This window comes from Leuciscus leuciscus (genome assembly GCF_965113295.1).
Source record: "Leuciscus leuciscus genome assembly, chromosome: 5".
NCBI classification, from domain to species: Eukaryota; Metazoa; Chordata; class Actinopteri; order Cypriniformes; family Leuciscidae; genus Leuciscus; species Leuciscus leuciscus.
In genome coordinates this window covers 24171717-24196709 of record NC_138729.1, presented here as the reverse complement: position 1 = coordinate 24196709, position 24993 = coordinate 24171717, and the positions used below count along the sequence as shown (strand labels likewise).

Below are 24993 nucleotides of genomic sequence, written 5' to 3'. Positions count from 1 at the left end.
AGGACAGAGACGTCCTTGACCTTTAATGTTTTTTAAATATACATTATACCAAAAATTCCCTCCGTATTTCCATCTGAGTGTCATTATTATATTAGCCACCAGAATAGAGATGTTTGCGGTGATCCAATATAGTCTCAGTATTTAAAACCATGCATTGATAACATCTGGTAAAATCACAGATTTTCCAGAGTAATTTCAAGGAAAATAATTATTTTCTAACCCTTTCATCTGAGAAACAGGAAGCGTAAGTTAATTTATTTGAAGTGAACTGAGAACTCTACAGTGTTAAAATGCACTTTCTGGACCATGAAATTACAAGATATCTAATAATAGAGACCCTCAGGTCAGTCTGACACTAGACTCATCTTCTTAAACAAGTGTAAGGGCATGAAACCTGACCCAAATTTCACCTCACTGCCTTGCAGTTATATGCAGTTCAATGGGCTTACTGGATGCTATGCATCAAAAGCAACCCTGTCTTTCTTTCCCTGAGCTCTAAACAAAAGAAACCCCTGCAAAATGGGCTTATTGCTTTCAGTACAATCAGTCATCTGTTCTGTCTTACTTTGTTTTATGTTATCTTGGTTCATGCTTAAAAAATGCATGAGAGTATGTGGACGTGACAAATGTCCTCAAAAAAGCTTTTAAAATGTAAGGAGCATAAAATTTTAAGGGCTGAAAAAAAAGATACGGCTGTGCATTCAAGCAAGCAAAGTCCGCAGATGACATGCTTACACGATTCCCAACCATTGCACCAAGAGTGCAACTGCAAGAGTCCACTGGGCTTATTTACACTGGCATTCAAAGTCCAAAACACCCTTGAGTTTATTGGCTTTGTTTGGGCATGCTTAACAATTAACAATTCTAAATAAATATGTAAATCCTCCTCAATGGAGTATGAAGCAAATTTACATGCCCTGCTATTACACAGTGATAACACTGACACTGAAACTCTGAAGAGCATGAATAAATAAATAATATAGGGAGTTTTAAAGTACTGTGTTGCTGTTGGCTTGAGTTGATGCCTTAAACATTTGATCAGAAGCTTAAAAAGAAAATATATAAATATCAATATCTGTAAACAGCTTTGATACCCTTAAAATTAGCACAAGCCCCAAAATAAGGCAACATAGTTATGATATGAGTAGGCCTACTTATTGTAATAACAGTAAATTGTGCATAATTACAAATAATTAACCCTAAGCCAAACCCTAAAATATACCCTTATAGTAAGTACATGCAGTATATTAATATTACACAATATTTGTGTAATTACACTGTAACAAATCACCTTCAAATAAAGTGTTCTAGTAAATCCTGATCCAAAAAATAGCTTTACTGATTGATTGATTGATTGATTGATTGATTGATTGATTGATTGATTGATTGGATTAACATGGACATTTTCCTTTGGCTTCTCATAAGACACAAAAGTTATAGCCTACACATACACAAATTAGACACAGATGATAATTATGATCAACAAATAAAAAAATATCAACCACCCATTAAAAGTAATCATTCTTACAAAAGATGCTTACCCTTACTTAATTACATTCAATGTTCTTACTGCCACTGGCATAAATGAGTGTTTGCAAATTGCCATCATTTTTAAGAAGTTTGGGGACCTTTAATAGGCCTACCTTCTTCCAGATGAAAGCATTAAATTCTGAGTAAAGTGTGTGTGTGGAATGGGACCCTTGTTGCTCTTCTGAATTGGCATCGTATTCTCTGGCGTCTCATTATTTGTCAGCCGTTCTCACTATCCTGCGCATTTTATTATTTTTCCTCATTCCCAGGTTTCCATACCAGGCTGTAATTTAAACACTACAATCAACATGGCTTTTATATATTTACCATTTCTGACTAATATTGAAACTCTTCCATTTCTGCATAAGAAACAACATTTGAGTTGCTTTTCTAAAAAATAATGACCCCTCTTCAGTTCCACAAACACCTCTGCTCCCCATTTGATAGCCTTATAATTTCCAGTCCACAAGGACTTTCAGTTCAATAGCCTTGCCTTGCCTATGAAACAATATGCTGTTAGACAGAAGGCTAAGTTAGTGGTAAATAATGTGTAATACCCAGCAGGTATGCTATAAATACCCGATGTAAATAAATACCTTTTGTATAAGTAGCCTCTAAGGTGCTGTTTGTATACTTAACAATTAGCCTATGTTATTATTAATAGGTGCGCTTCCTATTTCTGACCACTAGGTACCACTAGCGTGCATTGCTTATTGTGTTTGAGAGGAAACCCATATTTATTGCTAATGCGTTTTTGCTGCAGAAAGCTTCGTGTTGTTATTATTACTCTGATGCAAATTACATATTATATAATAAGTAGCAATCAAATGGCAGAAGTCAGGCTGCCTTACCATTTGAAGGATGCCGTTCGCGTTGCATCATCTTACTGCGCCAGAACTGGAACGTTCTGTCTGATGATTGGTTTATACTCACGTCAATCACAGCGAGTCACCAATCACGGACAACATCCCAAATGTATCATAATGTTGCATCATAATGTTCCCTGCAATATCCGGGAAACGTGTATGCCGGTGTCTCGAATAAGCTCTGTACTAAACTGCAAACTGTTGGTTCGTGTTACTTGTTCGTGCTTGTGATATTTTCGTCTAATTATGGCGGATGAGAGCGTGACCGAGCAGATGAAGGATCTGAAAATGGACGAGAAGAAGGTATCAGATATATAGCTACATGCAGTTAGCTGACTAGCTAGTGAAGTCCTCTGTCTGAGGCAGTCACTGCATGCTGCTGTCAAAACTCAGAATCCCTTAGTTTTATTGTTTTAAGGGTCTTTGGTGCAAGTTTCTCTCGTTATTTGTTTGACTGCTGTGTAATATAGATAATTTAATTTTAATATGGTATTTAAATGTCTGCAGTCAGGTATGGTTTCTGTATCACTTTACAGTGGGTGGAGTGACACGTTTGAACGTTTTTTTGTTGTTGACATGAACAACTAATTGACAGATGACAGTAACAACCAATGAACGTCACACCCTTTTTTTCAGAATAGCAAAGATGGAGGAAAGAAGAAAAACAAGAATCCTGTTGGAGATGCAGGTGGCAAGGCTGAGGTTAGTGCTTCTATTATTGGATTATAATACTTACATATTCTCATTACAACACTGGTGGAGAAGTGTAGTATCCCTAAAATTAGAACAGCGTACCCCTGACCTCTGCCAGCATAATTCCAGCTGTTCCAGAATGGACTCTAATTACCTTTATAATTTAATAAATGTATTAAAAAGCATATGACATGTATTGCAATGCATACATTATGTATCTAGAAAATATTTGGCATATGTGACCCTGGATCACAAAACCAGTCTTATGTTGCACGGGTATATTTGTGGCAATAGCCAACAAAACATTGTATGGGTCAAAATTATAGATTTTTCTTTTATGCCAAAAATCATTAGGACATTAAGTAAAGATCATGTTCCATGAAGATATTTTGTAAATTTCCCACCATAAATATATAAAACATTTATTTTTGTGAATGGATGCAGCACTATCGCCAATAGAAATTGACAACTTTAAAGGCGATTTTCTCAATATTTCGATTTTTCTGTACCCTCAGATTCCAGATTTTCAAATAGTTGTATCCCGGCCAAATATTGTCCTATCCTAACAAACCATACATCAATGGAAAGATTATGTATTCAGCTTTCAGATGATGTATAAATCTCAATTAAAACAAATTACCCATAAGACTGGTTTTGTGGTCCATGGTCACATATGTGCATTTAAATATGTAGGCTACCTTGCCAGAGGAAGATGTTCTTGGTTTGCTTCATAATTTCAAACACAATACTTTTCCTGTAAAGTTAAATGGTGCTATGGTTTATTATTTATGATACATGCACTGTGAAGGGCTCTTAAAACAATGGACAGAGTTTGTTTTATGAATTTGTCTCTCTCTTATCTATAGTTGAGTCCTCCACCACAGTACATCGAGGGGCGTCTGTCTATATATAACAAGCTGAAGGCAGAACACGATGCCCTGCTGGCTGAGAAAGCAGCAAAAGACAGCAAGCCCATCAAGATCATGCTGCCCGATGGAAAATTAATAGATGGAGAGTCCTGGAAGACCACACCGTACCAGGTTGCCTGTGGCATCAGGTTAGTAACTAAACTAAACGTCAACGAGGCAAGCATTTTCAGCCCTAATGTTGTCAATCTGTTTGAAACAATGACACAGTTAGCAATGGCACTTGTAAATGATTTGCTAACTTGACTTGAAGCTGTATTTTTAAAATATTTGATATAGACAACTTATAAACACTGCAGGCTTCATGATGCATCAAAACATTTCCCTGTTTGTTTGAGCAATTCAGAATAGCAATATTGACTATAATATTGCAATAATATATTTTTTATAAAATTGACCATAATATAGCAATATTGACTAGTAATATTGAATTTGGGTTACATTTATACATTTAGCAGACGCTGTTATCCAAACCAACTTACAATAGAGGAACCAAACCATACCATATTCACACTAGTGTACGATGCCAGGTTTATTAGTAAGCTAGACAGGAATCAGTCTTGAGCAGAGGTCAATATTTGTGGTTTGTGTTGTAATAGATAGGCACATCTATTAAAATTGCGTGTTACATCTTAAACTTCTGGTTATTCTCAGTGAAAGGCACTAAAAATTGTGTTTTCTTAGTGAATTGCTTGATTGCATTGTGCTTCCAACTCTAATCACAAATGTTTAACATTATAATGTGTTTTTATTAACAGCCAAGGCCTTGCTGATAATACTGTGATCTCCAAAGTGAACAATGGGGTATGGGATCTGGACAGGCCCTTAGAGGAAGACTGCAGTCTAGTGTTTCTCAAATTTGATGACGAAGAAGCACAAGCAGTAAGTTTAGAGTGTTCTACAAGTTTGCATTTGCATTATTAATTTTAAAGAGGCCCTATTATGCTTTTTACATTTTCAACTTTCTTTAGTGTTTCTTTATTTAAATTGATCATTTATTTATCGCTCATAATTCCCGCATACACGAAAAAAGGGGAGGGGGGTGGGGTGTATGAGCCCTTGTAAGTTACATGTTGAAAATTGCAGTTATGGGAAAGGGGCGTGACATTTACGAGATGTGTTCAAAACGATTGACCACTCATAACACACTGGTCTGACCAATCAGAGAAAATTGCTTTTCGGAAGGAGGGGCTTCATGGAAACAACAACTAAAAAGAGTGTGAGGTGCTGCAACAATGATAAATATGTAAAAAAAAAAGAAGAAAATAAAAAGGGATTGTTGAACATTCAAGCATGAAAATCTATTCCAGTAGAATCAAGACTTTGTAAAAGCGCATAATAGGTCCTCTTTAATGAACACTTGTCTGCAGTAGCAGTGACCACACCACAAATGAAATGTCACCATAGCAGTTCAATTGCTAGCTTGAATACATACAGTGGGTACGGAAAGTATTCAGACCCCCTTAAATTTTTCACTCTTTGTTATATTGCAGCCATTTGCTAAAATCATTTAAGTTCATTTTTTTTCCCTCATTGTACACACAGCACCCCATATTGACAGAAAAACACAGAATTGTTGACATTTTTGCACATTTATTAAAAAAGAAAAACTGAAATATCACATGGTCCTAAGTATTCAGACCCTTTGCTGAGTATTTAGTAGAAGCACCCTTTTGATCTAATACAGCCATGAGTCTTTTTGGGAAAGATGCAACAAGTTTTTCACACCATTCCTCCTTGCAGATCCTCTCCAGCTCTGTCAGGTTGGATGGTAAACATTGGTGGACAGCCATTTTCAGGTCTCTCCAGAGATGCTCAATTGGGTTTAAGTCAGGGCTCTGGCTGGGCCATTCAAGAACAGTCACGGAGTTGTTGTGAAGCCACTCCTTCGTTATTTTAGCTGTGTGCTTAGGGTCATTGTCTTGTTGAAAGGTGAACCTTCGGCCCAGTCTGAGGTCCAGAGCACTCTGGAGAAGGTTTTCGTCCAGGATATCCCTGTACTTGGCCGCATTCATCTTTCCCTCGATTGCCCAGTTTGGCCGGACGGCCAGCTTTAGGAAGGGTTCTGGTCATCCCAAACGTCTTCCATTTAAGGATTATGGAGGCCACTGTGCTCTTAGGAACCTTAAGTGCAGCAGAAATTTTTTTGTAACCTTGGCCAGATCTGTGCCTTGCCACAATTCTGTCTCTGAGCTCTTCAGGCAGTTCCTTTGACCTCATGATTCTCATTTGCTCTGACATGCACTGTGAGCTGTAAGGTCTTATATAGACAGGTGTGTGGCTTTCAAGTCCAATCAGTATAATCAAACACAGCTGGACTCAAATTAAGGTGTAGAACCATCTCAAGGATGATCAGAAGAAATGGACAGCACCTGAGTTAAATATATGAGTGTCACAGCAAAGGGTCTGAATACTTAGGACCATGTGATATTTCAGTTTTTCTTTTTTAATAAATGTGCAAAAATGTCAACAATTCTGTATTTTTCGGTCAATATGGGGTGCTGTGTGTACAATAATGAGAAAAAAAAAAAAGAACTTAAATGATTTTAGCAAATGGCTGCAATATAACAAAGAGTGAAAAAATTAAGGGGGTCTGAATACTTTCCGTACCCACTGTATATTATAGACAATATTTTATATAATAGGTGATTGAAAGAGTGCATATTATTTCAGAAAACATACTTTTTCTTTTTAGGTTTATTGGCACTCCAGTGCCCACATAATGGGAGAGGCCATGGAGAAAGTCTATGGAGGCTGCCTTTGTTATGGGCCACCTATTGAGAATGGCTTTTACTATGATATGTTTCTTGAAACTGAGTAAGTCAAGCATGTTCTCTCTTGTTTTTTCTTTAGATTTTCTTTATTAGAATAATTTCAGAAGTAGTATTACGGAGTAGACTACAAGCGTCGAATGGCAATATGCCTCATGATTGTGCTCATCCATGCTAATGCAAGTCATTGTTATGTCCATTCACTATCTGTTATTTAGAACTGCCAGTCAGAGTTTAAAAGTCACATTAATTCATCTGTGGTTTAGAAATTATGCCAGGCAGCTGTTCAAGAAATAAAAAATTGTTGTCCTTTTTTTTAAATTCCTTTCAACAATTACTTGACCTTTTGTTTGACCAGGATAATAAATGCAGTAATTTAATTGTTGGAAGTCAATTTATGCAAATGTTATTCATTTTGATATTGTTTGTTAGTGTGGCTCTGTCAGGTCCAGAACAGGTAGTTTTCTGAAAAAGCATTGCTTTGTCATAATAGATGACTGCTGGTAGAAGAAGTTTCTTTAGTTGGTGACATCTGTGAGATGTTTGCTTATTCTTTGCATTCTTTTTATTTTATTTAAGAAGGGCTTAAGTTTTGTAAGGAAACCTGTGCACCTTTGTGTACTTTACTTTATCTATCCTCTCCCTTTCTCGTCTGTCGGTTTTCAGAGGTGTATCGAGTAATGATTTCCCCTTTTTGGAGAACTTATGTAAGAAGATCATCAAAGAGAAGCAGCCCTTTGAGAGGCTGGAGGTAAAGAAGGAGACTTTGTTGGAGATGTTTAAGGTAGGTACTTCCTTTCTAAAAGAGAGAAATATAAGATCATGCCATGAATAAACCCATAACACCCTTAACATTGAAGTTCAGACTGGTGAAATCTGCCTCTCTTGTTCTTCTAGTACAACAAGTTCAAGTGCAGGATCCTGAATGAAAAGGTTACCACCCCAACAACTACAGTTTACAGGTCAGATTTTTGGTTGCAAAAACGTATACTGTATATAAACGTATATTTTGTGCTTATCAATTTTTTCAAGTCTACTTACATTGCTGTTTAAAAGTTGTGGTTTTTGAAAGAAATGAATACTTTAATTCAGCAAGGACACATTCAGTTGATCAAAATGTCAGTAAAGACTTTTAGATCTGTTTCAAATAAATGCTGTTCTTTTGAACTTTCTATTAATCAAAAAAGAAAATGATCATGGTTTCCACAAAAAAATATTTAGCAGCACAACTGTTTTCAACATCGATAATGGAAAAGTTCCTTGAGCAGCAAATCGGCATATCAGAATGATTTCTGAAGGATCATGTGACACTGCTGAAGAGTAATGGCTGCTGACAATTCCACTTTCATCACAGGAATAAATTAAAATATTATTAAAATAGAAAATATTTTATTTAAATTGTAATAATATTTCACACTTTTGAATGGTAGTCTATGTACAGTATATTTATACCTTAGTTTATTTACACATTCTTTTTGCTTCTGCTTTTTTAGGTGTGGGCCTTTGATTGATCTGTGCAGAGGGCCTCATGTAAGACATACAGGAAAGATCAAGGCCTTAAAGATCCACAAGGTGCAGAATTCAGTCCTTTTCTTAATGGTTTCGAGAACAGTCCTCTATGTCCTGTTGTCCTGATCTGTACATTGGGCATATTATCTTTACAGCATTATGTATGATCCCAAATAACGTATATGATGTACATCACAGAACTCCTCTACATACTGGGAGGGCAAAGCTGAGATGGAGAGCCTGCAAAGGATCTATGGCATTTCTTTCCCTGATCCCAAGATGCTGAAAGAATGGGAGAAATTCCAGGAAGAAGCCAAGAACAGGGATCATCGCAAACTGGGACGGGTATGAGTAGATGTATGAACAATGAAAATGAATATAAATACAGGATCAAAAAACCCATCGCTCATCTGAAATATGTTGTGGATTTTTAAAATAAACAGACGGAGGTACTGTCTACAGATAAGCCAAAAATATTTATGAAATATGCAGCACATCACAATTTTTTATTTATTCATTTATTTATTTATTTATTCACTCTTTGGCCACACAAAATGCTGTGTCAGTGGTAATCCCCTCCTATGGATTATGTAAATCATGCTTTATTTGAACACTTGAGTGACATGAATTAAATATACTAATGGTGCACAGTACTGACTCTTAATCATCAAGTCTTTCATACACTACAATTCAGATGTTTAGGGTCGGTAGGATTTTTTTTAATGTTTTAGAAATAATGCTTTTAAGACCAAGGCTGCATTTATCTGATCAAACACGCAGTTAAAACAATAATATCATGAATTAGATTTTTTTATTTAAAAATAACTGTTTTCTATTTTAATATATTTTTGAAATATTATTTGTGATGGCAGAGCCAAGTTTTCAGCAACACATTATCCTTCAGAAATCATTCTAATATGCTGATTTGCTGCTCAAGAAACTTATTATTATTATTATCGATGCTGAAAAGGATTCTTCGATAAATAGAAAGTTCAAAAGAACAGCATTTATTGGAAATGGAAATCTTGTGTAAAATTATAAACGCTTTTACTGTCCCTTTTGATCAATTTAATGCATTCTTTAAACTTACCCCAATAGTTGTGTACTTAAATCATAAATCCAGCAGTAACATATATGCTCATCCTTACTGCAAGTGAATAATTATAAAGAGATGTCAGCAGTGGGCAAGTTAAAATAAAAAAGCCCTGTTGGTGGACAAAACTGCTCACTATGGAGGACATGTGGAGGCCTCTGTGTTCTAATGACTTGTGCTGAAAGTTGCCCCTCATTTGATATGTATGGAGTCTTGCTGGGGTGACTAAAGACTGGTCTGATAGGTGGGCTGTGTGGGGAGCGGGGACTGTGCCCATAAAGAAGGCAGATGTCTGTCTTCTTAATGTGCCATCTGTTCATGGGCATGCTGATGGGTGCACAGGGAACACTTTGTCACAACAAAAGCTAGAGCGTAATCAGCCATTTGTCCTATTTTTTTTGTCTCTTTTGCTCGTTTGAACTTGCAAACTCTTGTTCTTTTCCCATGTATCCTCCTGTAATCTGTATTAGATTTCTGACCTGTGCCATAATTGTTTTTCTCACCTTTAATGTTTACACACTCTCTCGCTTTTGTCTTTCCAGGAGCAAGACTTGTTTTTCTTCCACGACCTGAGCCCGGGTAGCTGTTTCTTTCTCCCTAAAGGAGCCTACATCTATAATACGCTGATCGAGTTTATTAGGGTGAGTTTCCTCCATTTCGAATTCATAGTTTATTCTGTTACTACAGAGCTGATATCAACCATTAAAAAAATTACAATAGCCAACAGAACAAGGGTGTGATGTGGAGCCGGGTTTACAGAGGTCTATTAGGATATGCTAAATTGCATTTTATGGATGTCATGGTTCAGTAGACCATGTAATGGATAGGTTGGTCCACTTCAAGGACCCCATTAATGATTGTGGGCAAACCACTTGAATATTTATGTATTTTTTCATGGACCGTTTTTGTTGTACTGTGGTATATTTTATCGTGTAGAGTGAATACAGAAAGAGGGGATTCCAGGAAGTGGTCACTCCGAACATCTACAACAGCAAACTGTGGCAAACCTCAGGACACTGGCAGCACTACAGCGAAAACATGTTCTCTTTTGAGGTGGAGAAGGAGATCTTTGCTCTCAAGCCCATGAACTGCCCTGGACACTGGTACACAATCTTTCTATATTCACGATCGTTAAGCAACATTAAAGGCCATTGCACACTGAGTCCGAAATTTTCGTATGCGTTTTTTCGTGTTCGTCAGCCTTAAAATTCGTCACGCACAGAAACCTTGCACACTGAGTCCGATGCGTATTTATTAAACCTTTGCGGAAAAAAACGCAAAAAATACAAAATGGATTCGTCAAGCAGTGAGGATGATTATGTTGCCCTCTTTCTTCTTAAAAAGAGAAAAAGAAAGAGGAAATATTGGGTCCATCCAATCCTGAGATTGCACCGAGAGGAAGGAGAGTTTCACCTCCTTATCAAAGAGTTGCGAAATTATCCCGAAATCTAACACAATACTGTATACACTTTCATACACCCTTTTGAAATCAATGCCTACCATCCTGTTTCCCAAGCTGTTCAGCAATCATCTGCCACAATCTGTCTTTATATTCAGTGTCTTTGTAATCCGCATTTTGTTTTTCATACAGTACTTTGTGCTGCGAGACGAAGTGTATCAACTTGTCAGACACCATTCTGGATTTTGTCGTTCGCTTGTACGGTGGCTCTGAATTGTCAAAGAACCTCTCAAAATACTGGCTGTGGATGCGAAAAACGCAGAAAATCGAACCCGATCCGAATTTTTTTATTACGGACGAAAGTTTCGTAGACAGTGTGCAAGCGTGATTGACATAACGTGAGGTCGAATTTTTTTTTTTACGTGAGAAAATTCCGGATGCGAATTTCAGACTCAGTGTGCAATGGCCTTAAGTGTTTGTTAATCATAAAAGGCATTGACATTATGACAGCACAGTATACCTGAATGCAAAAAGCTTAGCAAGGAAAATCTAATGTTCTAATGTAAATGTTTTCCAGTCTGATGTTTGACCACCGCCCGCGTTCATGGAGGGAGCTGCCCCTGCGTCTGGCTGACTTTGGGGTCTTGCATCGTAATGAGCTGTCTGGAGCTCTGAGTGGCCTGACAAGAGTCAGACGCTTCCAACAAGATGATGCTCACATCTTCTGCTCTATGGACCAGGCACGTTACATGAGCAATATCACACGAGTGCGATACGTCTCTGTCAGCATGGCTGGAGGAAATCACAGCCGTGTGATAGAGCCATATCGCACGGCTACAAGTGCGATATTGCTTTTATACAACAGTTCGTTGACACAAGTGTGTAAATATATAAGAAACGACAACAGAGTTCCTTTAAAAAACATCTTTGTGTGGAACTACTTTCTTCCGCCACAGATGCAAATCTCAATTTGACAGTTTAACAGTTGAGCCCAAGCCTCCGTTACTAGCAACAAAGGAACACTGAGTTACTTCATGGAAGCTAATTGTATTATGAGAGAGCGAGTGTATTACCTACATCTGATAGGCCTATAGCATTTATCCATCATGTCAATCTTATATTCATTATAAAAAAAAACTGTTAGAATGTCCACTGAGGAAAGTGATATCTTTGTCTTAGTGTCCTTTTAACAGTTATGGGGATTTCCCATGACCTCTCTAGTCAATGCATTTGTCGGTTGCATCTTATAAGGTGTTGTTTAAAGAAAAGATTATGTCCATTTTCTCAACCTTGTTTCAGTCCCTTTCTTTGCTTCTGACTCACTTATAAAGACAGTCTTTGTCGCCATCTACAGGCATAATAATTTAACTTTCACTGAATTTGAAATCAATATCCTTAACAGCCCTTTCTCAATACCAAATATGGCATATTATTTATATAAAATAAAATATTATTTATTGAACAATATTTAAATGAACAATTATGGCCATTTTAAAAGTATAAGAAGTTTGTACAACAGGAGATAAGCACAAGCAAACAATTCAGTCAAAAGCAGTGCTCTAGTTAGTACAGGATTTAAGTGAATAAAAAATCTGAAGTTATTAAACTTAACCTTGCCGTTAGCCAAATCGATTTGTTTGGAACAAATAATAGATTAATGAGACCAAAGATCGCCAGTTTGATATACCCAGAATGATTTAGATGATTAACCATGATCTACATAAGACGGAGTATACATACATAAGACATTTTAGTATGCCATTGAAAATGATTGGTCTGAAGGTCTGGGAGCCCTGCATTTTTCAGTGTTAAACGACTTTTGAGTTCATGAGCACATTAATGCTTTGTTCTTTTGAATTTCAAATAAGAGGTCATTTTTCTCCTTATCTTACCTTCTTACTTTTACTCCTATTAGATTGAGTCTGAGATAAAGGGTTGTCTCGACTTCCTACGTACGGTTTATGAGGTGTTTGGCTTCACCTTCAAATTGAACCTCTCTACCAGGCCAGAGAAGTTCCTAGGAGAACCTGAAGTGTGGGACCAGGCTGAAAAGGTATAGTTTGAAACTTACGATAAACTCAAAAAGAAAATGGTGTGCATGAAAGCAAACCAATTTGCATACACTATTGTTCAAAAGTTTAGGGTTGGTAATATTTTTGTAATGTTTTTGAAAGAAAACACCAAGGCTGCATTTATTTGATCAGAAATCAGTAAAAAACATAAAATTGTGAAATATTATTACAATTAAAATAACTATTTTCTAATTTAATATTTACAATTTTTTTCCTGTGATGGCAAAGCAGAATTTTCAGCATCATTACTCCAGTCTTCACTGTCACATGATCCTTCATCTGTCATAAAATGACAGAAATCATTCTAATATTGACTTGGCTCAAGAAATTATTTGTTATTATCAATTTTGAAAACCGTTGTGTTGCTTAATATTTTTATGATTTTTTAAGTCAGATGCCCCAGGTTTTTTTGGATGAATAGAAGTTCAGAACAGCATTTATAAAAAAATAATAATAATAAAAAAAAAATATATATATAGAAACATTATGCATTTACTGTCACATTAATACATTTAATTCATCTTTACTGAATACAATTATTAATTTCTTCGGAAAAAAAAATCGTACCGACGCCATACTTTTGAACCATGGTGTACATAATATAAGGTGTAATTTTACCACTGTCATAACATCTCAATCAATTTTTAAGAATATATTTTTTTGTATTTAATACAGTTAATCTCTTATGATTTGCATGATGAATTTTGCATATCTCTTCCAGTTTGTATTCATTAAGCCCTTGTTAATTGTTTTAGCAACTGGAGAACAGCCTGAATGACTTTGGAGAGAAATGGGTTCTGAATCCTGGTGATGGAGCTTTCTACGGACCAAAGGTACACACGGATAATGAAAGGAAAATATATGAACGCTTATAAAATGACTTTACACTCAACTCAAGTATTTTGTGTTTTTCTGTCACTCAGATTGATATTCAGATAAAGGATGCCATCGGCAGGTATCACCAATGTGCCACCATTCAGCTGGACTTCCAGTTGCCTATTCGTTTCAATCTCACTTTTGTAAGGTATGTTTAATCAAGAAAACATTAAATCTTAGTCTGTATATAATAATAATAATAACAAGGAAAATCCCTGTACAACAGTGATTTTTGTTCCCTGTACAACAGTGACATTTTGTGGTTACATTTGTTTACTACACTCCTCCTGCATTTCACTTCATGATCGTCAGCTGTCTAATTTGCTGATCCTGTAAACCAAATCTTGTCTGTCTTCAGCCATGATGGTGATGACAAGAAGAGACCTGTAATCATCCACAGAGCAATCCTTGGCTCAGTGGAACGCATGATCGCCATCCTGACTGAAAACTATGGAGGAAAATGGTACAGTGAAGGAAGAGACTCTCTAACATGATAAAGTTTAGTCTCACACCATATGTGCTTAAAACAAATTCTCCTGCTTTGGTGTCCCACAGGCCACTGTGGCTGTCCCCACATCAGGTGATGGTGGTGCCCGTAGGACCTACTTGTGATGAGTACGCCCAGAGAGTAAGTTCTGTTCGAAATTTATGATGCAATAATATCTGTTAGCTCTGATTCCAGCATAAACTACCAGGTCATAATTAGAATTTTAAAAAGCCCTTGTTAATCTCAGGTACAACAGGAGTTCCACAAGGGAGGGTTGATGACGGATGTGGACCTGGACCCAGGCTGCACACTGAACAAGAAGATCAGAAATGCACAGTTAGCTCAGTACAATTTCATTTTAGGTAAGTGATCCAACATAACTTTAACATTCGAAAATGGTTTTATAGTTGGTGCCAAAATAAAGGTCGCTATGTATAAATGCCCTTGTGTTTCATAAACAAACAAAAAACACAAGCAAACCATGACTGATTCTCAGTAATTTAAAGTGCACCTGTTATGCTTTTTTGGCTATTACCTTTTGGGAAGTGTATAATATAGTTATATAACTGTATTGTATAATACAGTTTGTGAATGTAAATAGTCTGTAAAGTTTTAAAGTGCACAACAAATGGAGTTACTGACTCCCAAAAGAAAAAAACGATTTTGAACTGTTCAAGTAATTCCAGTCTTACTTTCTGCACGAACCTACAGTACATAGGTTTTTGACCTATTTGGATAATGCCTGTCTAGGTCTACATTAAGTGCGGCAGGGATGACATATTTTCTAACCCAGAAGTTTGCATCACCCTGGTCCCATCGACAAAAACCCAATAGGATTTTTCCATTGACTTTTGGATTATTGCAGAAAATAAGGTCTTATGATAATCTTCACAAATGAACACATTCTCCATGTATTTTGGACAGAGGTGGGAGTAAGTCACACATGTGCAAGTCACAAGTAAGTCTCAAGTCTTAACCTTCAAGTCTCAAGCAAGTCCGAGTCAATTTTGTGAAAAGCAAGTCAAGTCAAGTCAAGTCACTGCTTTATGTCAAGCAAGTCAAGTCAAGTCGTAGCTTGGGTCACAAGTCACTGGCAAGTCATACAAACGTTTGATGATTTCACTGAATTTATATATTAAAATAAGTTAAAACTACATAAGCTGTGGAATATGGTTTTATTTGCAACATTTTTTAAAAATATGCATTTCCACAACCAGCTGAGTGGTTACTACAATAAAAATAAATAAATAAATAAATAAAAATTCAAACTACATAGCCTAAAATGTAAATTTAACTGAAATTAGGCCAACATTAAAGCATGAAAAATAAATATGCAGTGAACAAACATTGCAGAAGACCATTAAAAGGTATTAAACAATTCACAATTCAAGTATAATGGTTCCTATGCCACCAAATGGCATTCTTCAAACTGGCATCCCCTTTATGGAACATGAACACATCCCAACAAGTTAGATCTTTCCTTTTTAACAAAAGAATAACAAGAAAAAAACAGTAATAATTGAATTGACACAAAACTTACACCTGTCAATCAGGTGGATTGACTATTGTACATTATTAATCTGTGTGAGTGAGTTATTTATTCATATTTGTGAATGAATGTGTGTGCATGTGTATGTGTGAAAAGTGTATTGTTTGCATGTCCATGGTTGTGTGTGTGTGTGTGTGTGTGTGTGTGTGTGTGTGTGTGTGTGTGTGTGTGTGTGTGTGTGTGTGTGTGTGTGTGTGTGTGTGTGTGTGTGTGTGTGTGTGTGAGAGAGAGAGAGAGAGAGAGAGAGAGAGAGAGAGGTGATTTGATTGAGTGTGATTGATTCATTAATATTTGTGAGTGAATGTGTGTGCGTGTGTATGAGTGAAGAGTGTATTGTTTGTTTGCATGTGTGCATGGTTGTGCTTGCAAGTTTGAATTTTTGTTTTGTGTATTTGTGTATGCATGGTTCGGTTCGAAAGTCTGTATGTTTTTTTTTCTTTGTGTGTAGTTGTCTTTTTACAATATTTTAGTGGTATTAACTAGCGATTTCTTTTTACTTACTCTATGCCCTATATACAAGCGTTATAAGCTAAACAGTTTTTAGAGATAAAACTCTTTACATTCGATTATCATGAAAACAAATCCCAGAGAACGGTAGACTGTACCAATGCATTATTAATTATTATTAAATTACAGTTAATTTTTTTTTATATATTTCTTTTAACATTAAAGTCAACCCTGGGATAGCAGACTATATTGGTAGCATATAACTAGACAGTACAAAGGGATGCATGCAGGTAAGAAAAACTGGAATATGGCATATTTTAACATATTTTAACCTGATTTTCATTTTCAAGAAAATATTTTTTCTCTGTGCTTTTGTATGTAAGGGATTATTCAGATCATAAAAAAAAATCATTAATCCAAGGCACTCGAATATTATTAAAAATATATAGAAAGCCTTTATTTCATCATGGCTTTAATATTTTAAAATCAGGTGACAAGTACTTGCACAACTATGCGTTGTGGCTAATGAGCCTTTGTCAGGGTGTGTGACCAAAGCCCCTTTCACACAGAGATTCCGGAAAATACACGGATAAAGTGACCCAAGATTTGACCCGGGTTCGTTTGATTTAGGTTCATTCACACTGCCAGTCTGGCAGTGCCAGTGATTTCCCGGAATCAGAGATTGCGTTCACACACAACCCCTAAAGACATGTAATGTCTTAGCAGCGTCTTAAGTTTGCTTATGAGCTGCGATCTCTCTCTCTCTCTCTCTCTCGAAACCACGCTTGTGCATTTTTTTTTTTCTCTCTGATTCGATCATAAACTTGCGCATTACCGTACGTACCGTTTCACAGCTGGCGAACGATCCCGCGCTTCAGCGTCATCACTACGACACTCCATTATTACGGTTTTTGTTCACACAGCGCGCGTTCCTGCTGCGTCACGTGATTGTTGCGGTGCGTTCAAATACAGATATTTATTTTAAAAAACACAAGTTATTTCGAGTCATTTACCTCAAGTCCGAGTCAAGTCTCAAGTCATGAATATCAAGTCAAAGTCAAGTCAAGTCTTTTATTAATATTTGTCAAGCAAGTCTCAAGTCCTAAAATTTGCGACTTAAGTCTGACTCGAGTCAAGTCATATGACTCGAGTCCCCCATCTCTGATTTTGGAGCCTAAATTCAATTGACAGAAGTCAAGAGCTAAATGTAGGCTACAGACGAACTACACCACAGTCGCATGACTTCAGCATCATCATCACTAAACTTCTGACAACAGTCTTTGTTTAAAAACATTTTTCCTGAAAGTTCGAGTTATAATAGTTTGCAAGAGCACAATTCTAAATGAGTTTACCTGCAGTGTTGCTGTGTTATTAACTGCAATAGAACAATCTCACGATTGGCGTGGAAAAGCTCAAAGGAAGTGCAATTTTTCAGTTTACCAGCTGGGAAACAACACAGTGGTGAAAGTGAAAGTAAAACTCAATGAAAATAATCAACATAACCAAAATGTGGCTTTATTATTTGCATTTTATGTATTTATTATTATAACAAATTATAATAATTCTGAACATAATTTTGATGATTATAATTATAATAATTATATATCATAATTTCTTAACCGCTTGCGTTCACATGAATAAGTGCTCACACGATAAATAATGTATAAAAACATTATTTATATATTGTATAAATATAATGTGTGTCTGGAAATGTTACCTGGTATAGCTCATTGTGATCACTCTCCGTGTTCATACAATAGCGTTCTTTGGTTATTGTTCAGCTTCTCTCAGGAAAAGGAATCTTATACTTGTTCCATTTTAGTCCAGTAAAAAAAATGTGTAGGCTATAGCACTTTCACAATACAAAAATCATTTCAGAGCTGCATTACAGAGGGCCACACTGTTGTTATCCATAAATGCTTTAACATTAAGAAATTAGGGATGATATTATGATATACAGGCATGTTGATTGAATAAATGATCCACTGGCTGAGATCAAGCTGTATTTATTATTTGATGTAGCAGATATATCAGTTCTCTTTTGCTGTTTATTTTTTAATAACTAAAAAGTGGCAATCAATTTGGCCTTGTGTGTGATCCGATAGAAGGTGGCCGTATGATTTCTATGAGTGTATATGTGATGGATATGTGCAGTGTCTTGGCCGCACAAATGTTCTTAAAAGATTCAAATATTAGTCAATTTATTCTAAGTGAGTGCAAGCAGTTCTTAAAAAGTATTAATGTAAATGTAGTTGTTTTATTCTCTTTTGATTTGTATGTTATCATTGTACGCTCCTGAGTGTCCTAAAACATGCCTGTGACTACCCAGAATGCAATGCAGAATTCCCAGACTATAGATTAAAGCGCAAGCACCAAAAGAGCACTGTTGCTTTCCGCCACTGATAACAGCGGCAATGAGCCTCTTATTTAACACAAACAAACAAATTGCTAATCAACTGGAGATTCTTTTATATTTGGTAGCTTACATCCGTGCCGAGACATGTTTCAAAAAGTGGTGGGGACATGTCCCACCCGCAAAATTACTCCTATGTCGATATGTCAAAAATACAGTTTTTGCGGTATGCCATTGTCCATATCACTGTTTATACAAGTCATTTCGGCCATTCCTGGTATACCAATCAAAACAAACTGGGCCATCTGACCAATTAGAGCAGAGTTGGCTCTTGGAAAGGAGAGGTTTCAAGAAACCAACTCCTTCATTGAACCATTTCAGAGACTGTGCGATAAAGGGTGATGCTGCACTATTGTGAGAAAATTAAAGTGTTAGTTTTTTTTACCTTGAGTGCATCTAAACCTATTGTAGGAGACCTTCAAATCAAAATTAGTAGCCTTAAAAATGGCATTAAAGGGGCACTTTAAATTAAAATTGCATTTCCATTTGTTTCCCTGATTTTTAATTGAGAGATGTCAGCTGCAGGTATTTTTACAGAATGTATTAATTTGTCATGAATTCACTGTGATTCTAACTTTCGGTTTATGCAATGACAGTGGTGGGTGAGAAGGAGAAGAGCAGTGACACTGTGAACGTTAGGACTCGGGACAACAAAGTGCACGGAGAGAGGAGTCTGACGGACTGCATGGAGCGACTCAAGGAGCTGAAGGCCTCAAAAACCCGAAACGCAGAAGAGGAATTCTGAACTCCCTTAACCTTCTGCCAAACCTTCCTTAACATGCCATATGTTCAGATGCCACTGGGCAACAGTGTGCTGCTCTTCTGTATAGATGATCCATTACCTCTCAACTGATCTGTGTGGTTCAGGGGGCTCTGTTTTAAATCACTGACAATATTTTAAATCAAATTAGTCAATTGTCCGAAAGTCTGTAGATTTGATCTGTCAATACTTTTTCAAAATATTCTGGTAATGTTCATTCATCAGATAGTCATTGTCCTTTGTTATAAGAAAGGGACTTTTATATCAATATGTGAATGGGTAAATGAGGGCTGATATGTTGCAGATGAAATAAAACGGTATCTTTTCACTCTTTTATGTCTCACTTTTGCTGTAACGACTTGAATATGTTGAAGGCTGCTGTTAAATATTTCCTATTATCATAATAATAGTGAAACAAACAGAAAACGTCACTTTCACTTTCACTTAGATGATTTAGGGGAAATCGCGTGAGTGCAGATCGTTCATCAAACCGGATAATCACGAGTAGTAAACGAGTAGCAGATTTAATATATTTTTATTTTAGCACTTGATTTTATTTTCATTTCGAACATATTGCAGTTTGTTTTCATTGCTATAGTGAAAGGATCGATTTCTTTCCCTCGCGTACGTCCTTCCGCAGCCGGCTGAGACAGCAGATGATTTTTGTCTGCAGATGTTTACTTACAAATAGACTTCTTTTTTTTGTCCCGTTCTCTCAAAAACAGTTCTGCTGTTTAACAGAGATGCTATCTTACTGGTCAGACTTTTAAAAGGATCAAGGCGCTGCTTTTAGCGAAAAAAAATATTTATTTTTTGTTTGCGTTAAAGGATTTTCCTTAAAAGGTAAGTCAAAATCACTTTTGTATACAGAAATACATTTTATGACAGGACATAACGAGCCAGACGACACGTCGATTCTGTACTCAAATGTATACTTGTGTAAATATGATATGAAGTCATTCGCAATGTAATCAGCCAGGCAATTTTAAAATGCAGATCTTCTTATTTAAAGGTGAGAGTGGTTATAGGACACAATTTTCAATCAAATTTTTAATTTGAGACGTTTATTTCTCCTTGCAAACTATTTCATTGCAAAGAAAAATAAGCGAATAGGCTACTGTTTAATTTCACTTTCATTTTGATTAGGTTGCCTACAGACATATAGGCCTGCACAGAAAAAAACTAGTTAGCTTAAAAGATTGGCTTGTGCGATCTTTCTTTAAAAATAAATGACTCATGGTGTGATGTTTTGTCTGATTCATACAAGCGGGCGTCTGCGTTTTGGGGCACTAGCTTAATTTAGGCAAATTGGCTCATAAAGACCCTGACAGGCTGACGTCAAAGCCTATCATATTTTACATTTAATAGTTAAATGTCTAATTTCTTTCAACAACCTTATTTGTTTGCCATCATTAATCAAGACGTTATTTGTAGGTTTCAGTTCAGCAATGGAGTTTACAGATGAGGAGAAAATATGGCTGCAAAGAGTGTCTGCTGAAGTAAGTATTTTTTTTCTCCCTCATAATGTTTTGTTGTTGTTTTTGTTTTTAATAGCCTACTATTCCGACAGGGAACAGTACCTTGTCAAAGTATACATGCTTAATAACTATATATATATATATATATATATATATATAGCCTATATGCTTAATATATGCTTTATGCTTCATAATAATCATAATACTAATAATAAAAACATGCAACTTTGTGCCATGTGGTGGCAGTGTAGAACTGTGTAAAATTATCGGTTTGAATGAACAGTTTCTCATGTCCTATCTCATTATTTAGATACCTGAAGGGAATGATCTCACTCCAAAGGAGAAGCAATTCTGTGAGAAAGCAAAGCCAGAGACTGAATTTCAGGCCCAGTTATTCCAGGTTATGGCCTCTATACGATTTGGACTGAATGATCCAACAAGCTCAACCATAGCATTGAAAAACCCTGTCCATCAGAAAAGCAGCGTCTCATCACAATGTGGATTTCACCAGATACAAAGAGGTTATTAAACCTGAATATTCAGAATAATATCATCTGCACATAATGGTGAAGTCAAGTAACATTAGCACTTTGTAATTGGAAGCAAGAATACAGGATTTTTTTTCTCAGCAGGATATGCTTACCTCATTAATGATCTATTGGTGAGCGTCAGGTTTAGTTCATATACCATCCGAGAATGTGACAACATTGTTTTATTGACCTCATTGTACAAGCTTATGGAATGTTTTCTCAGTTAAGCACAACAGGATGTTTCGCTATATGCAAAGTAAAAGTTAAACTTTGAGAAAATGAGGCTATTGTTAGTTACACACACTGTGTTGTTTTGTTATTGTTGTTCTATTACATCATAAGAAACCATGTTTAAAAAAAAAATGAATTTTTTTTTTTTAATAAAATGATTCTGGTGCTTTTTTTAATGTGCACGCTAAAGCTTTTGAAATGCCGCTCTTTTTGTCAAGTGAAGTTCATAAACTCAGTGTGCTTTGCTTTTATCATGCTTGCAGGGATGATAACATCTCTACCTCACTCTAATCTAAATACAACAACAAACAGTACAATACAGTAGGCCTAAAGCCTACTCCTATTTCCATTTACACTCATGTAGTCATTGCAGTAGGCCTACTGTTCATTTATATGTTTTTTACCCATGGTACACAAAACTTATGAAATATAATTTCCAAAATGTCTGTGCATTCTACTTCCATTTTTACCTAACCTTTTAAAACGTTTTTTTTTTTTTTTTTTTTTTTGAATAAAAAAATGAAAACGAATCATTGCAGTGTATATTTTATTTAGTAATCTGTTGATTCTCACAATTTCAATACTAATAGCTTTTTGTGTACAGGAAGTCTGGGTAAGTCTGGGTAAGATGACCAGTTTTGAGGTCAATTGATCTAATTTTGTGTCTGTGGAAAATAGTGATCTATGACATTGTATGAAGTTGAATTATCAAAGTTTTGGCACAGAAGGCCCCAAGTGGCATGTTAATTGTGTTATTATTTTAAAAGTTAATCATTATTGTAATTAATAGGGTTATTATTCAGTATTTGCATCTTCGCTTTCATTAAAAGCTAGGTTAATTGAGTGAAATCATTGAATTTGCAATCATAGTGAAGCTATGCACATATCTTTAATTAAAATATGGGCAATTAAATAAATATTGATATGCCTATATAAGTCACAGAATATTTGTAACTTTCAGATGAATTGCTTTTACTGGGATTCTGCTTTGTCTGCCATAGTTTTTTTCATAAATTCAACTAAATCATATAGTTGATTTAGTATTTTACATTTAAGACACTTTAAAAATATATACAAAATATTAATAAGAATTATATCAAAAGTAATTTATACATTCTTTTAACGTTTAGCCGGGGGGCGTGTTTGCCCAGGTAGGGGGACAACTTACTCCAGTAGTGGGGTAAGATGGTGTCTCTGAATAATTTTACATTTTGTCCTATTCCAACTAAATTAGCAAATGTTTCTATTTATTTCCTATATATGATAACACATCATCATCTGATGCATCATCATCCTGCGTATGCTAAACTTATATCTAAATATGAAACAATTTAAAAGTAAAGGCACATCTTAAGGAGTGCATCTTCCCCCATGTTACCCTACTTGTTGCTATTACTCTGACATCCACACGATGGCGTTTCTCTCCAAGACTACAAACGCCACAACGCAAGAAAAAACAAACAGCCGAAGTCAGAGAAACGGAGACAGACTGAAGTCTAATCTTCTCTTCATTTGACCCCTGGCCCCAAGTGGTATGTACCAGAGAGCCGATGAGCACTCCATGAATCTTCCATCATCTCCCGGCCTGGGGTAGATAGATTCTCACCATATGTCCTATCAGGCACCTGGCCATCTGGGGTTAGAATGCTCCATTGAGTTGAACAAACTGAGCTTCTTCTGCACTCAAAACTCAGTGTAGGAGGACAATGAGGGCTGCATGGGTTGGGTTCGTTGTTTTGGATCAAGACCCTCCAACACACATGAACAGAGACATGGCTCATCAGCAAACATTTAGAGAAGTGCTGCTGATACTAAACAAATAAAACTAAATAATGCTCGCACAGTTAGATGTTTAATGCATCTCCTGCGTGAACATCAACAATACTTTTACAGCATTTACATGGCAATGTTCATTTCTAGCCTACATTTTTTAACATATCAAGTTGTACACATTAGTATTAGTTAGCATGTTGTGACCAGACATGAATTAACATGTGTAAATTATTATAATTAACAATATAGCCTATTTATAAACTAACTTTAACATAGATTAACATAGATTAGGCGTCTTTCCCCAGGTAGGGGGACAAAATAAAAAGTTTTAAATAAAGACATGCTTTAAAAGTGTATTGTTTATTGATCACAATACCTAACGCATTAACATTGTACACTAATTCAACCTTATTATCAAGAGCTCTATCCATCCATCCCTCCATCCATCCATAATTAAACTCTAAATTATGGTGAGTTACCCATGCATTTTTTTTTACTTGGGAATCCAAACTGCCATCTTTGTCACAAAATTACACAGTTGTGCTTATGCACATTTGATGACATTCTGGCACATCTGGAAAGTTTGCTGGTGACCTCAAGCAAAGCCTTTTTGCAAAATCACAAGTATGACCTCTGCACATGACCCGATGTAAATTAAGCAAACCGCTTTACATGCAGGCAGTTTGACTGAAGAGGCGAGTGTCACACTCCGCGCATGTGCAAGAATTTTTCAACTTTGAAGTGCATAACATGGGTTTAACCCCAGATAGGACACAGTGAAACCAAATATTTGCACTGAGGCGCACCACATCATAAATTAGGCATATATAATTGAAAGGGACTTGGCCTTGAAAAGCTCCTGCTGAAGAATTAAAAGAGAATGTTAAATGTTGAGTTAAGGATATATACAGACAAAAAATATAAAAATAAAGAGCATACATTCTAGATATGTATTGAAGTTATAGCTTTACCAAAACATTACATTAACATGTGCTGTGAATTATTAAAGAGCGAATCAAATGAATGGCCTGACCCCTTACATTGTTAAAGACCCATTGTGTAAATAAGTCTTTCTAGCCCGTGGTCTTGGCGTTTTTGGAAACTACCCCTTAATTTGTGCCTTGTGGCTACAGAGGTCTGACCAATGACTTGACACGAATAAATCATTTGTCAAGAAAACCTCCAATCAGAAAACACCCCAGGTGCTCAGCAACAAGCCACCAAAACCCCCCTTAACACAACATGCCACATAATGACCATCTGGTGGCCAATTAGTGAGGACCCCATGCTAGTGCTAACACCTTCTTCATAATGAATAGAGAAAAGAGACATGTGTTCTTCATAGTGTTGCTGATGTTTTATATTAAGCCATGGTGAGATCAGGGTGTTATTTTGATTGGTGATTAAGGCAGCATTGAGCGACTGAGAGTTTTGTGTTGTGCATTTTCCCACATGTAAAATAAAGGGAGGAGGGATGTGAAACGCTTCTTCTGTTGACATAGTCACTTGTTGATGTTTAAGGGCTACTCCGACAAATAAAAATAAATAAAATAATAATAATAATGATTAATATATATATATATATATATA

General features: G+C 36.1%; 1 protein-coding gene across 1 annotated transcript; it reads left to right on the top strand.

Annotated features, from left to right (window-relative positions):
• The first annotated feature begins 2523 nt into the window (after positions 1–2523).
• tars1 (threonyl-tRNA synthetase 1) lies at positions 2524–21424 on the top strand. The gene is made up of 21 exons (XM_082170066.1): positions 2524–2699; positions 3033–3098; positions 3956–4146; positions 4774–4897; positions 6711–6832; positions 7453–7570; positions 7684–7748; positions 8280–8358; positions 8494–8640; positions 9931–10029; positions 10325–10491; positions 11365–11527; positions 12703–12840; positions 13615–13692; positions 13783–13883; positions 14094–14198; positions 14291–14363; positions 14470–14584; positions 19228–20234; positions 20826–20890; positions 21180–21424. Exons 1-19 carry the CDS (start codon positions 2643–2645, stop codon positions 19374–19376), a joined length of 2157 nt encoding a protein of 718 aa, XP_082026192.1. The 5' UTR covers positions 2524–2642; the 3' UTR covers positions 19377–20234; positions 20826–20890; positions 21180–21424.
• Positions 21425–24993: the final 3569 nt, after the last annotated feature.